We start from the raw sequence: 25,877 nt of genomic DNA, 5'->3' as shown, positions 1-25,877 counted from the left end.
GCATCTGCCAGGGATAGTAGTTGTATACATCCTGAGGATGTTCTAACCTCTTTCCTGAAACAAGTGGCATGGTTTAACTGTAATGCCTATATTTAATTCTAATTCTGCTTCTGCCTACCGTAGATGGATGCTATAAGAATGAATAAAATACTGTTTTCAGAGCTCACTGAGCATGTCAGCAAATAGTGCCAATAAGAATATCTCTATTGATTTTTGATAATAACACAGTTGTCCTTTGCGTGCAAGGTTATAACCAAGCTCTGACTTCTTTAATTTTACATATATACATATATATATATATATATAATCTCCCACATTTATATTTACACACACACAAATTCCATTTTGCAAGGATTCTTATCTGTCAAAGAATTGACAGAGAAAAATATTACCAGTGGCAGAAAGAATTGCTTTCATATGAATGTTTATGAAGATAAAGTTCTGTATGGGGATGATACTGAAGCTGTGTTCTGAACTTTCATGCTGCTGCTTGGCAGAAAACACCAGCCCTCAATAGTAATTTCCTTCCAACATTCCAACTACTCAGCTCGTGAGACTCAAGGCATAATTCTACAAGCATAGCTGCCATGAATCTTTTACATTTTCTGTCAAAAAACTCACTTCACTTAGGATAATTACCCTTTAAATCATGTGCCTTCCATATTCTTCCAAACATCATCTGATTAACCATTTGTTCACATTACCAAAAAGTATAGCCTTGCAATGAACCAAAGAGCAAAAGACAAAGAGGTTGGAAGTTTAAGGTCCCACCACTACACTGGGGCTCACCTAACAAGAAAAGATCACTGGAGCTCTCCTGCTTACTTAGCTCCCCTATGGCCAGGGACAAACAAACAGCAAACTGATCCAGTTACTGATTTTTCATTATTCATTATTCTCAATGCCTAGTCTCAATGTAAGGTAAAAGATTTGTTTATGAGCCAAAGAATACAGTAAGTCAGAATCTTGTAAGCCCCATGTGGCTTCATGTCAAAATCTGGTGGAACCATACCAATATTTACAAATAATTAGAAAATATCAATTATAAATTATTCCTATGATCCATTTAATTGACCCATATCATTTTTCTTGGCTAGGAATTCAGATAATTAAAAATTCACTATCGCTCTTTTTCTCTCTATTTTCTCTGATTATCCATCTATTTAAAATACTCATTTGTAGCCACATGAGGCAAAACTATCTGGAGAGAAAGCGAGTCTAAAAATGAAGAAATCTAGTTTCTTTCACTATCTTAGCCACTTAATAACTCTGGGTCCCTGAGGAAACTACTTGTCCTCAAAATTATTCAGTGTTCTTATCTCTGGAGAATAATATTAGCCAAACTTGCCTTCCAGGTTATGTAAGGTTAAAGTGACTGCACTTGAGGAAAAAAGTTCTACACAAATGCATATTAGCATAGTTAACTTTTTGCTTAAGTAGAGTTAACTTCTGTTCTAGGAAATGCCTGAAAAACTGGCACATACATGGTTGTCTTACTACGATACTGCAACTATAGACCAAGACAAAAACTCCTTTCATTGTTAACTATATTTTCAAAGATTTTTTAAGCACTTTCATTTGTTTATCCAAAATTTCTGTTGAAATGGGGGAATTACTTTATAAAGCAAAACCAGGCATCATCTTTATGACCTTACGGTAAAAGGTAAAGAAGAATTTGTAGCACGTTGAGCATGCTACAAAAGCACCATTAAACTGATGCACAGATAACTCGAGCCCTGTATGAAAGTATTTCAACTCAATACCAAGGGAAGACTTCAGGTGATTAGTTTATGCTTCAACCACCACAAAAATTAATAATAATAATAATAATAATGTAATCATAAATTTTCTTTTCACACAAAAGGCAGATCCAAGTTTCATGGAAATGCAGAAATAAATCCAACCCATATTGGGCTACTGTTTTATAGAGTAGCCTTGGATTTCTCAGACCTTTTTATGATGATGTGACAGTTTCAAGTAATTCAGTGTTTCAAAAAGAACCTGAAAACCAACAAGTTATATAATTTCAGTTCGTATTATACAAATATTAGTTTGATACTCAGTTTGTCTTATCCAAATATTAGTTCTTGGGGGATTCTTGCACACTCACTTTGCATCACAGAGAAAGTTCAAACTTGGGGCTCTGAACTGTAAAACAAAATCTTTCCTAAAGTACTAAATAGCATAGACAAATACCCTCATAATGGTAATCTTTGTAAAGAAAGCCCATCTTAATAAACACTAAAATCTAGCGGTTTTTTTCTTCAATATGTAAAAACTATAGTCAAGGATTCTTGGGAATTATAATCATAGGTTTTCAGGTGCTTTCTTTGATTTAGAAAAGTCTTTAGGTTTTGGAAACCACATAAAGTGGTAACTTGAAGGATAACTTGATGAATGCACCACGGCATGTTTTCTGAGAACAGGTAACTTCATTTTACTTCACTTTGTATCCCAGCTTTAAAGTCAAGGACTGGCCTGTAGTAGGACTTCAGTACCCATTAGTCCAGCACATGGAGACAGGAGAAGCAGAGAGTCCTGAAGTCATTATGCTCAGAGGCAATATTATTACTGTCAGGTTTATCCTACAATTCTGCATGAGCTTTCTTCAATAGAGGGGAGGGAGAGGTGTAAAGGCGGAAAAATTGGAGAAAGGATGATGATTCCCAATTTTCAAGCAACCCTACTCAGCTTATTTCTGTCCGTGATGCCAGTCAAGAAAACATGGAAAGAGGAAAATTAGTTTTGAATTTCCTATTCTTTGTGCGTTGACCATTTCCCTGCCCCTGCCCCTGCCCTCCCCCCCCCCCCCCCCACACACATTCCCACTCACTTCGGGCCCTCCCCTCAAAGGTATCTTTCTTATTTCTCTTTTTCAGGATTTAGGAGTACTCTGCCCCTTCCCCTGCCTGCAGGTCCTTTACTAAATTAATCTAGGAAGTGCCTGTGAAAGGGCAGGACCAAAGGCTACTTGCTGCGAAGCCCCACCAAAGCCCCACCAGCGCCGAGGATCGTTCCTCTTCCTCCCGTTCCCCCTGTGCCGGAAGTGGGGCTGAGAGTTCAGGCGGTGAGCAAGGCGCGGAGGGTTAGGGGCAGGCCCCCGGAAGGCCTAGGGGTTTGCTGAGAGCAGGAACGCCCGCGCTGTGTGCTCTCCCCAGGGGGCCGCGAGCTATCTCCACCCTCGCAGGACCCTTTGCAGAAACTGCCGCCTCCACGCCGCGCGGGGAGTACAAGGCCCAGGTCAGGGCCAGAGCCCTGTTTCAGCGTGGATCCCCGCAGCCTGCACGCATCCAGCAGATCGTCACGTCTCTCCCTCCCTTCCCCCCCCCACCCCGTGCGCGCGCCCGCGCCTACTCACGTCGGCGCCCGGCGTGCCCGGCTTGCCCGGAGCTCCTGGCTTGCCCGGTTCTCCAGCGAGACCCTGAGCAGGGAGGGGGCGAGGTCGGTAGAGAGAACGATGAAGAGTTGAGACTCTTGGAACTCACGTGGCTGCAAACCACGTCTAAAGGAAAGAAGTGAAGAGCGAATGCGCTGATCAACTTACCGGGGGACCCGGGGGACCCTTTGGACCTCGGTCACCCTGCAGGGGTAGTAGAAAAGGCAAGAGCAGTCCGTGAGTGGGAGGCGCTGAGGACCCAGCTGGGAGACTCCCACGCGTGTTCACCACACAGCTCGGGGACGGGGACAGGGTAAAGCTAAATGGTGGAGATCCTTGACCAGCGGGGACAACTGAACATGTCTACCTCATCCCCCCGAAAATCCCCAGGCTTCTACAGAGGCTCCAACCCAGCTCTCACCCATGCCCTAGCCCGCCTTTGGATGGCGGGCATCTGGCCCCGTCAAAAACCCATCCCGCTGGAGAAAGGGTAGGAAACGGTGGGACTGGAGGAACAGGACTGGAGATAGAAACTTACGTCGATGCCATCGATGCCTGGAACTCCAGGGGGACCCGGGGGCCCGGGGGGACCCTGCTGGCCCGGGGGACCTCTCTGACAAAAATAGCACACACTGGTTAATGGAGCACGTTGGGCAACAACAAGAAACTGGCGCGATGTCCTGAGGCCCCCACCTCCGGTAAGAGCACTTCCCTTTGGGGGACGGAGTCTTGAAATGCAGTAAAACTCCAGTATAAAACTCCCGAGCGACCCCAGGTTTCTTTGGTTCCGCCATATTCTGAATGAGGCTTAATAGTGTGGTTAGAGCAGAATCTAGGCCCCACGGTGGGCACTGGAGTCACACGGCCTCGCCCTACAGAGACCATTAAACCAAAAGGGGTCTTGAAGAAGCGAGGGCCTGACGCCTCTTTTTTTTTTTTTAAAGGGACTCAGTAATGAAAATGGTGGTCATTCGCTACTTCGATTTGATGAGTAATTGAGAGTCAGTGTTTTGGCTGAAAAGGAACTGCTCGGACTGGAGGCGCTCCACCTCAGATCGAGTACAGGGTCGTTTTGTAAATCTACGTCCAGTAGAAATCAGGGAGAAATACTGGAGGAAAACTGGGGAGGGTTGGGGCAAAAGAGCCTTGAAACCCAGGGAGGGCCTGGCTTCATTTCGGATTTACCTGCATTGACACTCTCTTGCATAAGGTCTTTGCACCTCGCTTTAAAAGTACACCAAATTTCAGACTGACCCTAGGGTATTACCGCTTTTATCGCTTGCAAGCAGCCAAGCTTTGATGGTGTCAGAGGGAATACTGGCGACTGAAAATGTGTGAGCATGCCGCTTAGGGTATGTGGGATTTTTTTTTTTTTTTTCTCTTCTAATTTAGAAGAAGAAAAAGAAAGGGGTAAAAAGATTCTTTCATCAAGGAAACTTTGTTTTTCTAAACTCCAATGACCAGACAGGTTACAATGGGGTCTTTGTAAGTGAAACCTCAAACCGCGTCTGGGCTCACCCGCCCCCGCTGGGTCCTCTCCCGCGCGGGAGGGAGGAGACGCCGGAGCCTTCGGGAAACTGCTGAAATTTTGACTGATGCCAGCCAAGGCCGCCGGGTTCCAATCCCAGAGCGGCGGGCACCACTAGGAAGGCTCGCGGTTTAATGCTGCTACCGCGGGCTGGTGGAGCTGAGAGAGCGCTTAGCGCCGCTAGGCTGAATTCCCGCCTTCTCCAGAAGGGCCTGCTCTTGAATGCAACCAGGAGGGGCGGGGTGGGGGAGTTAAGAAGCAACCCGGTAAACCGCCCAAGTTTAGTGACCGGTCCCCAGTCACTAATGGCCTTCAGAGCCTCTGCCTGCAGTGTTGGGGCCCAGGTGGGGGAGGAGACGCCTTTCCCCACCTAAGGGTCATCTAGGGCCCCCGACTCCGATGGTACTCCCTGCAGGTGCTCAAGGCTGGAGGAAGAACGCGGCTGCAGAGCCCAGGGAAAGCTCTGCGCCTTCCCCACAGCTCCCGCGACGGCCGTTCCTCCACTTTTCCCTGCGTGCACTTGAAAAATGCAAGCACTTCTCGCCCTCCGCTTACCTGGTCGGTGGTCTCGCTGGGCTGGAGAAGAAAAGACGGGGAGAAAGTGAGAAGGCTCTCCCCACCCCCCACACTCGCGCACAACTTACTTGAGCCACGCACAAGCAGAGCCCAGACAGCAGCAGTCGCAGCCCTAGGGCCCCTCGATTCCGCGCGGTCCAGGCCATGCCCGCCACCCTCTGCTAATCCCCTGGACGGACTCTGCCACCCGCCGCCCCGCTGGGCTTCCCGGACCCGTCACACGCCTAAGGTGGTACTTCTCCCCCGCAAAAAGTGCCCCCGGGAGTAGTTCTTTACAAAGGTGCCCAGCCAGGGAGGCGTACGTTCCTCCTGTTTATGAATGGCCCTGGAAAGGGTCCTAGGGATTGGAGGAGAGCTTGCGGGCTGGAGGACGGATAGAATGACAACAGTCCCCCTTAACCCTTTCCCCGCCGCCACACAGGCAAGGCCTGAAGGTGCACCTCTGCCTCTGCCCATCTGCCCAAGTGTAGTCTCTCGCTGTCCACTGTGGGCGACGAATGGACTGCCAGTGTTCTTGGAGAGATGTTTGGGGGAGGCGGAGTGAGGGTCATAAGCCACCCAAGGTAGAACCAGACACCCTGAGGTGGTTTCTCCTTGCCAGGCTGTGGGTGGGACCTGTGCTTCCTTAATATCTATCTGGTCCCTACAGTAAAGCCTGAACTCTTTAGAAAAAGAGTGAGGAGGTGGAGAGTTTAAGGAGGTGGTGGGAGGTAGGCTAGGTGGAAGTGTAGGTGGTCAAGGGACTCACAGTTATCCGGACTGGCAGCTCATGGCAAGTTTCTCTCCTGGGGCGTAGTGGGTCACAATGGATCAGCATCCACTGAAGTTCAAACTGGAGAAAGACAGCAGACAGTCAATTCAGATTCTGGAGGACAGAAGCAGGTCATTTAAGAGAGAGATAAGTTTGTAAGTGTGGTCCAATTGTTCAGTGACTGGAGACCAATTTGAACTGGTTGACCTCAGTGGACCAGTACTCTTGTTCCTTGAATACAGATTTTCCAATGGAAATGGGCTGGAAGCCCTTCCCAAGTTTCTCTGATGATTGAATGTAGATGTCTGTAGCTCTGCAGTATTCCAGCGTAGCCCTTGGCAGGAACTGGCACTGACTTTCCATTTCTGTCCTTCCACATCCTTAAGATGCAGATTCTATTCAAATGAGGCCCTGTGAGAACAAGGAACCGGCCAGGTCACAAGCCAGTGTGAGGGTCTAGATTGGAGCCCAGGCCTACTGAACTTCACAGAGAACACATGCACTAAGAGTTTACATGGGGGAAGACTAGAGACAGAGACAGCCAAAGAGGTGGCACCTAGGAGGAAAAGGAGAGGAAAGAAAATCCAGTCCTAGAAGAAATTTGCATGCTAGAGAAGACATTCTCCGTGGAGTATTCACAGCTTAAAATGGAAATAGGAAGGACTGGAAATGGAGGGAATGAGAGGGAAATCTAGAACTCAGGGAAAAAACAAGAGAATAGAAAGCATTTAAATTTATTGTTATCTCATTCATTGGTTGAAGAGATATTAAATTTTCAGACACTTGAAATCCAAATGTACCCTGACAAGTTCTTACGTTTTAGCAGGTGTTAAGAGAGAAAGAAGGGAACAGGAGAGAAACAATACAACAGAAGAGTGACCAGGTCTGAAGCTGAAGGCCTCAGGTGACAAGGTGAGGGGGAAAAAAAAAAAGGTATACACCACCCAGCACCTCCATTCTGGCCCATCTTCTTAAATTGAGGAAATTCCTTGTTAGTCATCTCAAATCAGATCTGTATTTCTTGGTCAGCTGATTCTTCTGGCATTATGCAAATATCTAATTAAGTATCAAGGTCCCAAATCCAAAACATTATGTCTTTTCTTTCATCCAGTAGTGATTTACACTCCATCCCACCTGCCAAAAGTTCTCTAGATCTGCTGGATCTAGCATTAAGTTAGATCCATTTTTTCCATTTTTATGGAAACATCCAGAGTTGAGGTTACTGAACAAAAGATCAGACTTGGAGAGGATGAAGGATGAAGTCCTTCCCTTCTACCCATAATGAAGGGAAAGTTAAACAAAAGGAAGTTTTCCATTTTATGAAGGGGTGAAAATAAGACATTAAGCTTTCAGATTCCTGCATTTGTACCTCTTAGATGATTCTAATTCTCCTGGTTGCTCTCAACCCTATCATGGTTCTTCTCCAGAAAATATGGATATCTGGAAAAATGAGGTAAGTGGGGTGAAGAGAAAGTGAACAGCTAAACCAAGGTATATTTTAAGATGGAAAGTTCTCTATAAATTGTATGAAAATTGTGTATTCATGGTATGAATTATTTACAATAGTATACTGACATCCTACAGAAGAACTGCTTATTAAGCCACACAATTATCTTACAGTTAAGCATATCACTTTGTCAAATACTTTATCTTTATTAGAGTAGTCTCATTTGCTTGGGAAGGATTTTATTTTGGTTTTGTTCTAAACTGCAATGGAAATTTTAATAGGAAGACAAAAGAAAGAATGGGACAACCTTCTCCTTAATGACTACTAAATACCTAGCTGTGCCTCAAACAACTCTTTGAAGCCGTCCACACATGAGTAAAGTGGGGCAGAGAGGTTAAACCACTTGCCACAGGTCACACAGCTAGTAAAAGACAGAGCTAGCATTCCAAATGTGCCTGATTGTGAAATAAGGGGCTTCTCTACTCCTCTACTTAGCCTCCCCCAAGAATACATCCCATCTCCAGAAAGAGCCATCATGTTCTAAGCCAGTAACCAAGGAATTTGGTGATTGAACATTCGTATTAAAGACGAAGAGAAAAGAAGAGTGATCTAGAAATTAAAACTTTGTAAGCTTACGTCCAACATCTGCTAGAAAACCTCAAAACAAGACTAAGGAACTTCCCTAAGAAGTCAGACCTCTCCCTGCTTGCATGATTGTTATGCAAATACATCCAGAAGCAAATTTCTAATGCTTTCCAAAAACTGACAACTATTTCTATATGCAGTTACATATACATGTGTATAATAAAATATAAAATAGGAAAGAGGGTTATAATTCTTGTTCTTCAATGATTAGATAAAAATATTACCAGAATAAGAAAAGGTGTCTCCCCCCTCCCTAATTCTCAAAATAAGAAAGACCGTTCATATATTGTATTCACTAAATCCTTTGTGAATTGGTAATTCACACTAGGCATGCATTGTATATGTTTGATATTTTGATTTTCAGAAAAATTCATAGCCTAATCACCTTGAGAAACTTTAATTATATGGCTAACCAGGAAACCTATATCCTTTGTTTAGATACTTCATTAAAGTTACTTATTGTAAATGCAAAGTAATTCATTAAGCTGTTTTCTGAAAAATGTAATTCTCTCCGGATAAATTGGTACACCTGCTTAAATATGCAAGATGCAATTGTGGCACAGGATAATGGGGGAATGAAATGCAATTCATCTGTGAATACAGGCTGGGTTGTTCAGAGTGCCACATAGATCAAAGGTTTCTGCACACATCAGTGCATCCACATAAACACCACCTATACGCACTAATAATCATCTATACAACAACCATTTTTTGGCTTGCAATATGAATTCCAATTTGCATGTTAATTATTTTGAAGGAAGATTGGCAGAGTTCCTTACTAAAAGTCACTTTCATTACACATCCAAAATGCTGATTTCCACACGTTTCTCATCTTCATACCTGGAATCACTGTTCTCTTTGAATATCCACTGACAAAATATATGTGACAAATATTTTAATTTAGTCCTTCAGTTAACATTTTTGAAGTCCTAATATAAGCCACACACTAGGGAAACATTCTAGGGAAACCAAAGATATTCTCCTCCCCCTAATGAGTTTACAGTTTGTAAGACTTGAGAAAAATACAAGTAGAGAAATAAGAAAATTTTTTTTTAATCAGTTAAACAGAATGTCCTAGCACAATTCATTGTCTCAGGGAGAACTGAGTTGTGTGATTGTAAGGCGCCTTACGTGACCCTGATTTGGCATTATCCAATTCTTTTCTATAGAACATGAAGGTATAATTCCTATCTCCTAAGCCAGAGTAGTGTCCAGCAGACAACACATTGAAACAAGGAATTTTGGCACCAACTTCTACTCTTCTAATAGTGCTAGTGATTTCTACTTATTTTGCTAGGTTGTTGAGAAAAATTAATAAGGTATTTAAGCTCTTCTTAAATTTAGGCAAAAACTAATATTAGACAACTATCTTTTCCTCCTGAGAAAATTCTAATGACAAACTATAGAACTTGGTTCGGTATTATTGAGAATAGCACAAGGCTTGATTTTTTTGCATACTGAATTATGATTAAATTTTACAATTATAAAATATCTAAAAACTAGCTCTTCAAAGACAAGTTTTTTTAACAGGAGAAATGTTTCATTAAGCTTTTGTCTACTCAGTAGCAACAAAGATTTAAAGAAATACTTGAACTCTTTTTCTTTTCATTTTATGACAAAGTGTTGGTTTTTACCATCATTTGGGACCTCCTCCAAGTGAAGCTTCCTAGTTGCTAAGCAGGAGGCTCTGAGCTGCCCTGAAATCAGAAATTTCCCCAATTCTCTGTAGACTAGGCCCTGCAGTTTCAGACATAGTGCTAAGAATTGTCATTAAATATGAGTAGGGGACAGTCATCTGAATCATACCAAGGGCAGAGACAAAACAGTGAAAGGAAAGAGCAGTAGACTTAGAGTTGGCAGACCTGGCAATATAGTGCTTTGTTCATCTTTTCATCCAGCATATCTTTATATAACACACTCACGTGCTTTGAGATAGAAACTATGGAAGACACAAAAATGTTTAGTACATAGGGCAGCATCTAGGCCACAAACTGCTTTTGACAATATATGGTATTGCCGTTGATGTACAACATGGCTAAGGTCATCAGCAAGGGGATCATATAACCTGTAACATGTGAGTGAGGCCCTGAAGAGCAACTGAGATTCTCATAAGCAGAGGTGGGGAGGGTAAAGGTTAGAGTTCTAAAGAGGTGATAGTAACACAGCACAAGAGGAGAAAATGATGTATACAGAAGAGATCCGATTCACTGTGGCAAACAGTAGACAATAGATGTTTTTTCCTCTGTTGAATTCTAAGCTAAGGAATTTGAGTAGTATTGGATAACTAATTATTGGACCATCATCAGAGATTTTTCTGCACCAGGGATATGGATGGGGAAAGGTGGCCTAATTTAAAAGGGCACTTCAAGGGGATTCACGTGGTAATAAATGCCTGATCCTTGGAGTCAGAAAGGCTACTTTAGTAGAGCATAAAGGAATGTTACACTCTGAGCTATGATGAGGCATCCTCAGTTATCTACCCATTTAAAAAAAAAAAAAAATCACCCCCTCATGCCACATCCCCGTTCAGCTGCCATCTTGTTTTCTGCTCTTCTCCATTTAAAACTCAGAAGAGTTGTCTGTATTTGTTGCCTCCAATTCCTATCCCTTTTATTCTCTCTTGAAGCCTTTCCAACTGGGCTTTCACTCCCAATACTCCAATGGGTCTTTTCTCAAAGCCACTCTCATGGGTTTCTGAATCCAATATCAAGTCTCAGGCCTCATCTAATTTGATCTGTCTACAGCATTTGGGTGAGTTGACCATTCTCTCCTCCTTAAAATTCTATTTCCCCTGACTTTCAGAGTACCACAGTCTCCTGATTCTCTCCGATATCACAGGCTGCTCTTTCTGGTCTGTTTCGCTGAATCTCCCTCAACTCAGCAACCTTTAAATGTTGGTTGTTTCACAGTCCAGTTCTAGAACTTCTCTACTGCATTCATCACTCAGCGATTCATCTCACTGCATGGCTTTAAATACCATATATACAGTGACAACTCCTAGAGTCCTATTCCCAGCTGGGCCTGCCTGTTAAACCCCAGAAGAACATACCTAACTGCCTGCTCAGCATCTTCTCTTAGATGTCTAATAGTGATCAAAATCCTGATTGAACTTAGATGTTCCAAACCAACTCTTGATATTCTCCCTGATAACCTGCTCTTCCCATAGTCTTTCCCAGCTCGATAAATGGCAACTGTATAATTCTGATTAATCATTCCAAAAATATTGGTGTCACTCTTGATTTTGTTTTCTCTTACACTTCAGATCTGTTTACTTTATCCTCAAAATGGATCAGAATCTGACCACCTTGCACCACCTCCACCACTACTGCCCTGTTCCAAACCAAGACCAGCCCTGCCTGAGTTACTGCAGTAGTCTCTAAAGGTCTCCTTTTATTGTGCCCCTAAGTATTCTGTCCTTCTCTCCCCCTACATTTTATTGCCAAAACAGCAGCCAAGGAGATATTGTCAAAAAATGAGAACATATTACTTGTCTGTCCAAACCTATCAGATAGATTCCCATCTCACCCAGCACGAAAGCCAAAATGCTAACACAATTTCCCCACCCTCACTCCATCATCCTACCTCTTCAGGCTCATTGGCTACTTCTCTCAGTCTCACTCCAGCCACACTGGTCCCCATGCCCTCCTCAAACACAGCAGACAATAAACATCAGTCCCTTTTCACTCCATATTCTCTCTTTCTAGAACCCTCCTCCCTCAGAGAGCCACATGCTAATACCCCCAGCCCCTTCAGGTTTCTGTTAAAATGTTCTTTTCTCAGGGAGGCCTTCTCTCCAGGGTCCAGTTTTCTGCTTCATTTTTCTCCAGAGTATGCATGAACACCAGGCATACTATACATATACTCATTTATCCATTTGTGTCCATCTCTTCTCCCCAGAATGAATGTAAACTCCATTGGAGTTTTAATTTCTGTCTATAACTTAACAGATGTTTAATAAATAGTTGCCAAATGTTAATTAATGAATATATAAAGATGAAATGAAATATAGTGAACTAAGAATTGATAGTATTTATCTTCTGGTTTGATTATGACTTGGGGCAAACCCCTTCCCCTGTCTAGGTTTCAATTTCTTCACATGTAAACTTAGAGGTTTGGAGTAGATAACAATCAAAATTTCCTCCAGCTTTGAGAGTCCATGATTCTATTGACACCACATTGTAACCAAAGAAACCAAATGCACAGAGATTAACACAAAGAGGAGGAAAAATAACATTGAATTAATCTCTTGACTTACAACCACCCAGTCTACGTAACAAAGATTTCTTTATGACCTTAGCCCATATATAGTTTAATAGAAATAGAAAAACTAACAGCACTGACTTTTTTTATTGCAACAATATGGGCACAGCTGAGGCCAATAAAAAATTTTAGTGTTTTTCAATTTTCCATTAAAAACAAGTTTGACCCTCATTTAGTTTATATTCTAGTTATCCATAGTCCCTTCCTCTGATTATGGCTCCTCGTATGTTAACAGATTTCTTTCTATGTGCTTGTCATTTCATTGCCACCTAGTGGAAAATCCAGCTGATATTGTTAATATGGTTTACAATGCAGCAGGCTAGATTTTATCTCCAAAAAATTGTCTTCACAGTCAGTATTCAAAAATATTCCATCAAATTACACCAAAGTGTTTTAAAGAGAATTTCCTATGGTTATGTATACATGACATAACTATTTCTTTTGTATTCATTTCATACTTACAAGTGAAAGAGTATTAGTAAAAGGTGTATTTGTCAAAAAAAACAACTTAATAAGCAAACCTAATAGTTTAGATATTATGCATAGTAGAGTATGCATTTCCTAAATCACTGAAAAATAACTTTCCTACAATATTTCTTAAATACCAAAAAGAATATTAACCACAACCTCGTAGTTGATTTTCCCATGTTATCTTTTATGAAACTTTCATTGTTTCTGTATGTGGAGATGAGTATGATTTAATTCTATGGAGTAGAAAAAAGGACAGATAACTTCTCTATTGCTAGTTTTGACAGTTCTTTCTATTTGCTCTCACATTTTCTCTGAACTTAACAAAAATAACATAGAGTAGCACTCTTGAAATATACTTTTAAAGGCACTATATCTTCTGATTATTTTCCACAGTGGTTTATTTTGAATAAGCATAGGTAAAAAGAAAAAGGTTTTGAATCATGTATTTGTAAAGCCACATAAACTTGTATCCTTCTTTAAGCCCAAACCCCTAGTGTACATCCCTGAAAAAGGAGAAAGGCTAACTTTGTTTTCTAATAGAGCTGTACCAAATAACTCTCCTAGGCAATCATGCTGACAACAAACAATAAAGAACCTGTCATAAAATAACATGTTTTTATGGTATGCTGCCAGAAAACTGAGTTTGCAGTGGGATAAATTGCACCATCCTAAAATATGGGCACAAAGGAGAATAGGAAATATGGGATTTATTGCTTTAAAATCAAACTAACAATGTATTACAGCAGTACATTGGGAAAAAATATAAAATGCTCTGAGCCCACTAAATAACCATGAATGATGAGAAGGTGTTTGAGTTGTAGATCACGTGAGCAGCTATATTGCAAGCTTTATGAAAAACCTCTTGAAATTGGTTTCCTTTTCCAACTTAGAAAAGAGAAAGGGACACAAGATAGGATAGGTATGGGAAAATCACAAACAAGTACAATATAAATGAGTCTTTTAGCATTAGTGCTCCATCAAATGTTTTCAATTGCATTTTTTATTATGCAGTTCCTAGGGCTACCTTCTGACATTTGTTAATACCTTTAGAAGGGATGTTTGCTTTTGATTTATTTGCTGAAGAAAAGCCAGTGCTGATCCTGAGAAAAGCATTCAATTAATCTAGAATGTCAAAGATTAGAATGAATCCAATTTCATGAAGAAAAATTGAAAAATATACTCTTCCTTATTGTTTCTGTTATTGGCACATTTCATTCCAATTTAAAATTTCTCACACATTAATATTGACTATTTGCTGTCTCCAGATGGCGAGAAGGGTGCCCTATCAGTATACTTCTACCTCCCAGAATATATGGATACTATTACTCATCACTCTCTAAGTCTTCTAAGGGACATATGGTCACTGTTGAGCTTCAGTAATTGCCAGCAAATTCAAATTTCAGCCAAATTGGTGAAAAATCAAAACATAAAACAAGAATAAAAACAAGGGCTTAGGGTCAACTCATGGGCACTTGAACTTGGACTTTGGGGACTTGTATGAGTATTTGACTATTCTTAGTCTAGAAGAGTAAGGAGCAGTGTGGGAAGACTAATAAACTTGAAAGGAAAGAATTGATATATGTGGGAAGTCCCTAACGAGAGCCTTTCTTCCTAGAACACTGGACCCTATCTTCTCCTGGATAATGCTCATTCAGCCCCAGGGTTTCTCTAAACATCATCTTCTACAGTAAACATGATTGACCTCCACTCTCATGCCTCCCTGGCCTGATCTGAGTGGGGAGCCTCTTCCACGTGCTTCCATTCACTATCATGATCCTTATCATGTTGTATTGTCATTGTTTACTTATCTCAACCCCTCACCCTCAAGAGACTGAACTGAGGAAGACAAGATCTGTGATTTACTTAACTTTGTATACCCAGTATATAGGCACATGAAGGAAGTTTACTAAATTAATAAACAAGTAGGATTAATGTCTGAGAACATGTTTTATACTGTACAATCCTCCTTCTTTAAAAAGGAAAGCATTTAGTTTGTCCTGCAAAGTAAATTCTGAAAAATATACTCAAATCACAAATGCCTTCCAAAATGAAAGTGAAGAAATGCTTCAAAAGGAATGATATGTGGTTATACATATTTTTACTTTTCTCAAAGGAAAGTTAGTTGGCACAGCAGAAAATAGGTAGATTAGAAATTTTATGCCTAACATGGCTTCTTACAAGCCAGGAAACCTTCTTGAAGTCACATCTTCAACTGAGAAATGGAGATAATCCTTTCTATGCTTGCTATTTTATAAAATTGTTGCAAGGATAAAATAAGTTAATGGGAATGAAAGCATTTTTTAAACTTTAAATTGGCATATTAAGGGCATTAAGATGCTTAAAAAGCATAAATGGGTTTTCCTTACATAGAATTTTCTATTTCTTTGTCTAACATAGGGTAAAAATTGAGGAATACATTTTGGTGACAAGTTTGAGTTTGACATTGTCACTGTCAGTACTTGGATGTAAGTAGGATTTTTTTTGGCCTATAACTTTGAGCTGTTTTATTTATTATTACTACAACCAACACTATATCATCAAATATGAAACTTTAATGAAGCTTTAGGTTCAAGTCTCTTTTGTCTTTCCTTGTGGGAGAGTGAAAATTCAGTATAAAGGAAAAAAATTGTTCATGCCTGTTTCAATTACTTTTAACATTGGCTATAGTGTACTGACTTTGAAAAGCTCCTTGGTGGACCAGAGGCAAAATATAATATCAGCTGCCAGGTTCTTTGTTGCCTGCCCACACATGGCAGAATAAAATAGAGGATAACTGGTCCTAACTGGTCTCCACTCTGATATGAGACTAGACTTAGCAGAAAACCTGCCATCAGCTATAACATTATTAGCTAGATTGTAATATATTGGAATAATATTGAGACTTTACCACTCTGGCAATCAAAGAGTTTAATAACTTCCATCACACCCAGAATTATAATGATTTGAAATGTTTTACAAGGGATGGGTTAAATGGGTGATGGGTATTAAGGAGGGTACTGTTTGTGATAAGCACCAGGTGTTGTATGTAAGGGATGAATCACTAAATTCTACACCTGAAACTAATATTACACTGTATATTAACTAACTGGAATTTAAATAAAAACCTGAAACTACAAAAAAATGAAATGTTTTTCAAGACCAATGAAACAATAAATCAATTTTGCGAGTACTTGATTGATGCTCATTATACTAAAGAGGTGCCTTAAGGTCTCTCTGCCCTTACCCATGGCCCAGAAATGACACAGATACTGCAGAAATTTGGTGTTATCTGCAAACCAGTCCCATGCCATTGCAACAATCTTGCTGCACAAAATTTCAAGATGGCACAATAGTGGTCCCATTGGCTTTTTAACCCAGCCACTTGAGGTGTGATAACTCATTAGTTGAAGAAATACTTTCTCAAGTGTCTACAAGCCAGAGCAGTAACGTGGCAGTTACAAATTGCTTCCTGCCCATCACAGAATATAGAAATTTCACACTACCCTTCACACTAATCACAATTCTTCCCTTGAAAACAAGTTATTTGAACAATTCCATTACTGAGTGCCTGATAACCTTTTTCCTTTGGAGAAGTACACAGAAACAATTCAAAATCATTGTATCACCCCTGCTACATGCCATGATACGAGTTTTGTGACTAGAATTTAACAATTCTGTATGAGAGAGAGAGAGTATATGTTGGTATCAACAGTTTATTGAGCTCTAAATTCTTTAATTTCCCCCCAAAGAACACTTATCCTATAAGATATATTTTTTAAATTCCTGTAATAATATTATAAAATATCCTTTTAAAGGATTGTTCAATGAAAGTTTAACAATTCAAAATGATAGAACTCTATGGTATTAGTTGGCACAATTAATCTGTTATTATATAATTCCTAACCTTTATATCCATGGAACTCTACAGCAAAATCCTGAACAGACTTCTAAAATCCTTTTGTTTTGTAATATGTCATGCAAGACCTACTTCTACATACATATTGTACCATCTATATACTTGTCATTCTTGTTAATCAGACACCATATGGCTTCCTAACCTTCTCTCTCATACCCTGCAATTAGTATCTCCTACCCTTCTTCCCCTCATCACACACACACACACACATTTTCACATATACATTTCATCCAAACCAGCTGGTCTCCAGACCTTTGATTGGGCCCACTTATTCTCCACTTCCTTTTCATTTAATGCTCTTTCCCTCAGCTAGTTCAGATCCTTCTATTTCAAAGTTCATTGCCTTCAAGGAGCACAGAATTCTTGACTTAGTAAATCCACCATTCGTCTTAACCTTACTTTGAATATTCTCATTAGTTGTTTATACACTATGTGTACCACACCAGTATTGACTTCTTTTACATTGCCTCTGAAGGATTCTGGGAGCCCCAGGTTGGCATATAGCATCTTCCAAGTAGATGTGAAATTCCTCAAGCCCAGGAGCCATTTACTTGACTTTCTCTGATTTCCCATTCCATTTGATACATGCTATGCTCAAAACAGGCACTGAACACTTTTTGAGTAAGTGCTTGAATGAATTTTGAAAATGAATAACTGTTCATTGCTTAAGACTTGTTCAGATGATTATCAAAGATACCTGAAGTATTCGTTTTTAAGCAATCCGGTTTGTTTTAATCAACCATAGTGTATGGTTTTATACTTACCGGAACAGAAACTTGAGGATTATCTGCAAGTTTTCCCAGCACAGCAAAGCCATCAACATCAATTTGGCCTCTTGGCTTTATAGGTAAGGATTGAATCCTGTTGCAATCAACAAAAAGAGTAGCACTACTCCTTTCCACACCGATCATGATCTTATGCCACTGGGAATCAAACAAGGAAGGCAAATTTGAAAAGGTTGCAGTTTGGAGACTTCCATCCATTCCCTTGTATGAAAATGCAACAGATTTTGTTTGGCCATTAATCTTCACGCCAACTTGCTCCTTCCCTGAGGAATCCTGAATCTGCCAAATGGTCCAGGTCTTTTCAAGTGTGTTTCCAGTCATCCGAAAAGTAGTTAAAAAGGAGTATTCTTCAGGCAGACCATTGGGATATAAATGCCTGAGTAAAATTTTAAAACAGTAAATAAAAGTCTTGTTTTCTGTACCCATGCATATTACCATATTCCCTTATTATGCTTTCTTAGATTCTAGACCTACAGAAAGGCTACAGTGTGAAAAACTATGCCCTGTTTGTTCTTTCATGACTGTCCATAAAAACCTTCAGAAAAGTTCAATCATTCATGTACATTAATGCTCCGTCCTAAAATACACATTAAAAAAAACCCTTCCTCATAGCTGAGGGTTCCCAATGCCACATAACTCCAACAATATTACTATTTATGCTACCTAAAGAACTCCTGTTCAGCAATTCATTCTCAGCCAAAAAACATATTCTTTCAAGATTTTTGGCAGCATTTCTTCCACAAATTAAAGAAGAGATCATTTGGAATCCAAGTCAGCTCTACTAGTTAATAAAGCCCTTTAATTAAAGCAGCTTTTAAATTTTTTATTTTAATATAGTACGTTGTTAGGAGTATTTGTTATTTCCATAACTGCTTGGGTAGTTCCCTCCACAATTATATCCTAGACCCACATATGCATTTTGAGAATCAGTAACTGTATAGACTTGAGAAGCTCCTTCACACTCAGCACGTTAGATGCCATTAATTTTGTTTGGTAAATAATAATATTTGACATTTCTGAAAATAGTTATGGACCAGGACTCAAAGTCCCGAATAACCTTCCTTCAGGTCAGACTCCTATTAAATAGCCCCCTCTTGTGAAAGTAAAAAAGAGAAAGGCAAGAAGAAATATCTAAGTGGATGCTGATTTGATTTGTTACAAAATGAATAACATATAAATTTATCATATTGGCATATGTGTTACTGCCAGTTGCATTAAAATGTATTGTTGGGGGTCAAGAATTTCTAAACCAAAAAATTATTCAGTTCCAAGAATGTTTAGCAATAAGTGAAATTACTCAACTTACTAAGCTTTTCTATCTTTACGCTGACTTTAACTATAAAATTTTATCATCCCTCACAATAGCATAAATAAACATATAACTTACTTTACTGCAAATATTTTGTACACCTTCAATAAAATGGGTCAACTATGTCAACAAGTTTCATTGCTTTGCTGATTTTATAAAAATAACAAAAATATGAAGCTTTTCACCTGAACACCCTTTTAGCATCCAAGTAGTTTTTTTAACCTTAAGTTCTCAAATGACTTTTTTTTATTTATAATACTGGGTGAATTCCTTTGTTAGTACGCATTCTTAAGTGGTCACTGGTGATATGTATTATACTTATTGCAAAGTTTTCAATTCATTAAGTATTTGTCAAGTATACAGGAGGTTTTGGGGTGCCTGGGTGGCTCAGTCAGTTAAGCATCTGCCTTTGGCTCAGGTCGTGATCTCAGGGCCCTGGGATCAAGCCCCACATTGGGCCCCTTGCTCAGTGGTGTCTGCTTCTCCCTCTTCCTCTGTCCCTCCCTGCCCCTGCTCAGGCTTGATCTCTCCTTCTCTAATAAATAAATAAAATCTTTTTCTAAAAAAGTATACAGGAGGTTTTAACACATACATTTAAAAAGATCCAGTTTGGAGCTAAAGAAGAAAAAAAAATGTGTGTAAGAACTATTTCCCCAGAATAAAGATGTCTACATCTATTTGGATATTTACTTTTAATATAGATTTTGTTTGACATATTTCCATTGACTTTAAATTTTTCAGAATATGCATATTCCAGAATAACCTCTAGAGAAGAAGCTCAGGTTCACTGATGACAGTATAATATATTGCCTACTGTATAATTATAAAACCTTATAGAAGTTTATACATTTCATTTAAATGACCTCAATTAGCTTGGAGCTGGGAGATAAGTTTTAAAAGTTTTATTCAATGGTGAAATTTGACAAGTATCCATTTAAATTATGAATATGTTATTTTAGTATTCTTCTCACTTAATGATCTGGATTTAACCAGATGCTTAAAGAATTTTTCTTTTTTGTCCAAATATAGTTATTGTTGGGGTGTGAGCCTTTCATAGAAGAAAGATAAATCTTAATGTTTTGTTCTCTTCCTTAAAGCATCCTTTTTCTAGGTTTTTGTAAACCTATGTTACCAATGTATTTGTTTACAGATGCACTGAGCAAGGCCGTAGAATTTCATCAGTCCCTAGATAAAACAAATCTATTTTGCTTTGATTCCACAAGTCACAGTAACTTGTCTAAGTGACTCTTTTGCAAAGACATCGTGAGGTTGACTGAGGGATCTCTCCCAATTTATGCTTCATCTCATCTTTCCTGCTAAATGAGCAAAGAGATTATGTTGAAGGTAGGACAGAACATAATGTCCCCATTTACCTCTGACTTGGTTTTGTAATGCCAAAAACTTTTTTTAAAAAATGAATTGGTGACTGACGTTGCTAGAAGAACAGTTCATTTATAGACATATTGTTAAATCAAAGGTATCCATCTGCTCTCTTTCTTCATATACATGAAGATAATATATATGTTTATGTTTGTGTATATATACAAGTATAATCAAAATTATCATGTTATTAATCTTTTAAACTAGGTAATACAATTTGTCAATATAAGAGAAGAAAGTTCCTTTTAGTGTTCAAATTAATAAAATATATCTGTATTTATACATACTTAAGACCTTTTAGAAGTCCTCACAAGTCTAATAGCAGTTGGTAGCATTGTCTTTTTTGAGCACCTGAGAGTCTGTTCTTGCAAAGATGCTATGCACATCGATAAGTAAACTTGACAGCATACATAATGTAAAAGAAGCTGGACCTATAAATGATTTATTTCATTATGTTACAATCTGCACAGAGTACCTTAAAAGAAGAACTGTAAGGGTTTGAATAAAAGATAAGAAGACGTTAGACCTTGAAATGGTTGTTTATGACCTTAACCCAAAAAAGAGCTAAGAATTGTATTTGTTAAGGTAAACAAACAAAAAATGTTTAGAAATTTGAGTTGAGAATATGATACTATTATGTCTAAATAAAGAATAAAAAGCAAAAAATTATGTCTCATAATCTTTCAAAAAAATTGAAAATAGGAAGGTAAATTGTGACTCTATCACATAGCTTTATACGCCATATTCTCATTTCCCTCCCACGAAAATCCTGTTAAGGTTTTTTTTTCATTCCCTCAGAACCTATATTCTCCAGTATAGAAATTTCCTTTAAACCAAGACTACTCCCTGCATGGTCTGAGAGCAATTCCAGTCCCTGCTTTTCTTGCCACCTGGTTTTTGAATGAGTAGGACTGAGAGGGTAGCTTGAAAAGAAAGAATCCACTAAGGAGAAAAGGCTCCCGTCTGCACACTCTCTCCTCCTAGTGCTCTTCACTACTTGAATGAATACTTAACTAATACTGCCATCTGCCAGGCTCTGTCCAAACCCTCTCCGACTTATTAACATTTGCTCCTATGACACAGTTATTATCATTCCTAATTTATGCTGAAGGGACTGAAACAAAGATAGTGTAAGTACTTGCCCAAAAGTACACTTTATTACCTATTTGAGACTCCATTTATTTCAGTGCTCTGCCTCTCCCCTCCTCTTTTTATTTCTTTCTCCTACTTTTTTCTACTTCCTACCTAATTCTTTTTCCATCTTTTAATAAGCTTTGCCAGTAAAGCAGAGATTTTAGTCTTTGGGGGGCAGGGAGTCAGGAGATAAGAGAATATGGGACATTGGTTATATACTGTGAAAAATATTTAGTGACAGCTCTGAGCACTTAGAGAAGAGCAACAGCAAAGATGAGCAGGAGGTACGGGTTTATGTGGCCTCAAGTTGGTCAATATCTGAACTTAATGACAGTCCAGATTGTACCTCAAATTATAGAAGAGAGAATTAGGTCAGCACTGGGGGGGTCTTGCATCATGTTTATTTTATTAAAGAAAGAAAAAAATGGATGTTTTTAAAGCTTATTTAAGAACACAACTAGGGCTAGACACTGGGCATGGAGACTACTTTTTTTAAAAAAAGAACACAACTAGCACTTCTGTGCATGAAAAGAAAATATAAGCAAAGAAAAAAAAAAGTCAGTAGCTGTTACCATGCCTATAATCTTTCCAAATGTGAATAATTTTCCAGGGTCAGTATTGAATAGTGGTTGAAGCACCATTCTGCCTGAATTTCAGTCCTTCTAGCACCTCCTAACCCTGGGACCTGATGTAAGTAACTGAAATTGCCTGGCCTCAGTTTACTCTTTCATAAAATATGGATAATAATGTCTCTACCACAGGGTTGTGATGAGGATGAGATTTAATGTTAATTAGTAAATTTATAAAAAGGGCTTATGCAGTACACTAGTGTCATTTTATAAAATATAGTTCATATTTAGAAAAAATATAGTTCATACGTTCAAAATATGAATTTCTATCTGCAATCTGGCACTATATCAGAATATTCTAATTTGACCAAAATTTTCATTATTATAAACATTTAGAGCTTTTATAATACTCTTTTACTGTTCTAAGTAATCACTATTTACTTTTACACCTTAATTTTTATCAAAGCCTTAATTTTCTTGTTCATCTATCAAAGGAACATTAATTCAATTTTTTGCAGTGCACTAATATATACAATAATTATGATAATTACATATAAGGTATTTAAGTGATATAAAACTGAAAATCTTGAAGCTCATTCATAACAATGGCTTGACTCAACACATACACTAAAGCACCACAGTTATAAATAATTTAAAGGATAAAAAACATAGTTCTAGAGAAGGATGTAAATGAAGTGGAAGATTTTTAAATTATTATCACTACCATTGCTTCGGTTATCATTATTCTAGTTTTGCTTTTGTTTGATTCCTGCCAGGAGCCAAGAAGTAGATGTGTGGTTCGATTTCAGCACCAGGACGCTTGAACAGCACCATTGTGAGTCTTCCTAACCACTCCTTGGTTCCTAGTTAAATTTATGCTTAAACTCTGGCACTTTTCACAGAGGGTCCTTTCAGCCAAAACCAGACAAATTATACAAAAACAGAGAGCAAAGTAATAAGAACATGTCCTGAATCAATGTATAATGGTTTCAGTGACTTTTTTTCTCCCTGGAATGAAAAGTAAATTACATACTGAAAACATGAATCTACATATTTAGACACTGAACACTGAAGTAGATAGGTAAATATATTTCTTCATCTTCAAATAAAATCATGATCTAAGAAGCATTGAGCATGAGAAGATTTTCTAACATTGCATAGCTTTTCATTTCTTAAAATACATTTGAGGCAGATAATTAGATAAAATATTTTTATATACCTTGTTGGAATCCTGAAGTCTACATTATTTCCCAATTTGTAAGCCACTTGTAATGCAGTTGATCCTACTACCCTCTGAATAGCTCTTCTAGATGCTGCTTTATCTACCTGGAACTGAGAAATCAAGTCAAAGCCTACAGAAAGGGAACACAAAATAAAAAGTCTAAAATGAGATTGGTTACATTCTTTTCCACAACCTTCCCAAATAAAAGAATATATCAGGTAGGTTTATAGAAAGCATGGATTTTCAATATGATACAGGACTACTTGCCTGGTAAATCATCTTGACCAATCCTGACCTTTGGACAGAGTTCATTTCCACCATTAGAATTTGAATTAACAGGGAATCCTGCAAAAGAGATAGCATGTCATCCTACCCCAACCCCTACAAGGACCATCAAGATATATCAATAACAATAAGAGCTGAACAACTATTTAAAGGAGAATAATGTGCCAAATAGCTTGCTTATAGTGTATTTGGCTTTAACTCTATGACTCTATGATTATAATTAGTTCATCTTCAACTCATCCTGGAAGAGAAACAAAGTGTGAAGTTTTAATAATTTGTACTGGGAAAATGTTCCTTTGGGAGAAGTTAGGAATTTGTTCCTTTTGGAACCAGAGCTGTACAATGTTCTGAATGGCAGAGTGTCAGACGCCTGTTTGGAAAACTTCTGGTGGCTTGGACTAGAAAATATTCCTTAAACACCACAAATTTTAGAATTCCTAAGAGAATCCAGAGCCAGCCTTGAGCCAGTTAATGGGACTTCTGGAGAGTGGAGTTCTCAGGAATCTTTGTTAAATAGAGGAGTTTGGGGGGAGACTTGGGATTCACTAATCCAAAATAAAATTTATAGGGTGCTTTTAATTTTACAAATTCTTTCCAAGAGATCAGAAAAAATGAACCCAGCTAGACTATTGCTAGCATCCTAGGATGGGTAAAAGTAATGAGAAAAAGAAAAGAATCATGAAAATGATTAAACCCTTAATTCAATGAGAAATCCTAGAATTAAATTGGGTGCTCCTTACACAGGTAGAAAGTTGCAGAGAGAAAGTTTTTAAGAAGGCTTCTTGTAACTGTCCAACCCCAGCACCCTGCTGAGACTCACCTGACAACAGAGACTTCCCAGACTTCAGAAAAAGCATTTTCCAGCTATAAGTTTTGGTTCAGCCATCCCAGTATATCAAAATACTCTTTACACCACCACTGACCCCAGGTCATTCATCCATCCATTCATCCATCCATCGGTCCACCCACCTAATATTACCAATCATCATTGAACCAAGTAGGCACTGTGCAAGGCACTGGAGTACACAGCTTGGCTTTCCTGTCAATTGTGATCACACCCAAGACTTCTCTTCTATACCTAACACTGCCCACATAAAACCAGCCATGGAGTAAACCCATGGCTAAAGCAGGATTGAAGAGTGAGGCTGTGGTGGACTATGGATGTTTCACTCAGTCCTCACTCAGCCACAGCCCTGCCTGATCCTTTCTGGGAACAAGTGATATTTCAAAATCCAGAAATTGTGGTCTTACTTGGGCGACGCTTGACAGCAGCAGATGCCCAAGATCCCAGGAAACTGCATACAAAGAAGAAAACTGGAATTTTCCTAAAGAGGAGAAAAAGAAAATAACTCAAATAGGAATCCCTCCAGATGGGGACTACTTAAATATTTTGAAATATAGTAAACACAATTAATGTAGGTGATCAAATCTCAGTATAGTTTATTTTTTTCCATTTGACTTTGAAATCTTCAGAGATTTAATGAATTCTCACATTTCCAGCTCCTACACTAAAACAATCATGAGACTGCTGTTTGCTCTATCTCACTTTCTCCATATCTACCTATTTCACCATTTCTACATCTATTTCCTTGTCTATGTTTTCTTTCTTCTTAGTATTTCTCCTTCTTCACTTTAATAGCTCTCTCTTTCTTCTTTCTCTGTCTCTCTCCTGTCTCTTATGCTTGTTCTCTTGTCTCACTCTCATCTGTCTCCCTGTCTTTCTCTGTCTGGGTCTCTCTCTCTTTCTCCTCACCCCTCTCCCATCTCCCCTCACCTCCTCTCATCCTACCATCACTGCAGAAACACAGACCCTTGGTTGTAAGGGCCCCCAACCCAGTCTCCCCATCACTCTTTCCAATGTCAAGGCCTTACCAGAAGTTCTTCATTTTCCCAACCGGTTTTCTTTTGTACCAACAGTCCTAGTGATGAAGGGGTTGTAGGGGAGGGAGGTCAGTGCTCCCCCCAAGATCCCTTCACTGTCACCCCAGAACTAATGGGTTCTGGGCCCAGCCTTTGTTCCTCCTGCCCTTGTAAGGGCTTAAAGCAAAGGGAATGAACCAGAGGCATCTGGTGACACTTTAAACCACAGCAGAGGGAAGGGGTGGGGAGAGGCAGTCCTGTGAGCCCAGGCCTAGCCAGGGGTGTGTCCTCAAAGCTAACAAGGTTACACTGAAGGAGGGATTAGCAAGGGAAAGTTTGCTGAAAAGAAAAAAAGTCAGGATGTGGAGAAATTCACCAGAAAAA

The 25,877-nt window shown here is 39.1% G+C and overlaps 1 protein-coding gene across 1 annotated transcript in view; it reads right to left on the bottom strand.

The window, feature by feature from the left end:
- Positions 1–25,528, bottom strand: part of COL9A1 (collagen type IX alpha 1 chain) — an 84,551-nt gene extending 59,023 nt beyond the window's left edge. The window contains exons 1-10 of the mRNA XM_036072672.2: positions 25,506–25,528; positions 24,885–24,958; positions 23,616–23,693; positions 23,346–23,478; positions 17,714–18,110; positions 6,229–6,312; positions 5,460–5,480; positions 3,915–3,989; positions 3,545–3,580; positions 3,359–3,421 (exon numbers count right to left, since the gene is read on the bottom strand). Coding sequence (XP_035928565.2) covers positions 3,359–3,421; positions 3,545–3,580; positions 3,915–3,989; positions 5,460–5,480; positions 6,229–6,312; positions 17,714–18,110; positions 23,346–23,478; positions 23,616–23,693; positions 24,885–24,958; positions 25,506–25,519 — 975 coding nt within the window. The 5' untranslated portion in view covers positions 25,520–25,528. The remainder of the gene's footprint in view (positions 1–3,358; positions 3,422–3,544; positions 3,581–3,914; positions 3,990–5,459; positions 5,481–6,228; positions 6,313–17,713; positions 18,111–23,345; positions 23,479–23,615; positions 23,694–24,884; positions 24,959–25,505) is intronic.
- Between the last annotated feature and the right edge of the window lie 349 nt (positions 25,529–25,877).

Source organism: Halichoerus grypus, chromosome 9, assembly GCF_964656455.1.
Source record: "Halichoerus grypus chromosome 9, mHalGry1.hap1.1, whole genome shotgun sequence".
NCBI classification, from domain to species: domain Eukaryota; kingdom Metazoa; phylum Chordata; class Mammalia; order Carnivora; family Phocidae; genus Halichoerus; species Halichoerus grypus.
Note: the sequence above shows the minus strand (reverse complement) of the source record. Positions and strands in the feature narration are given on the sequence as shown.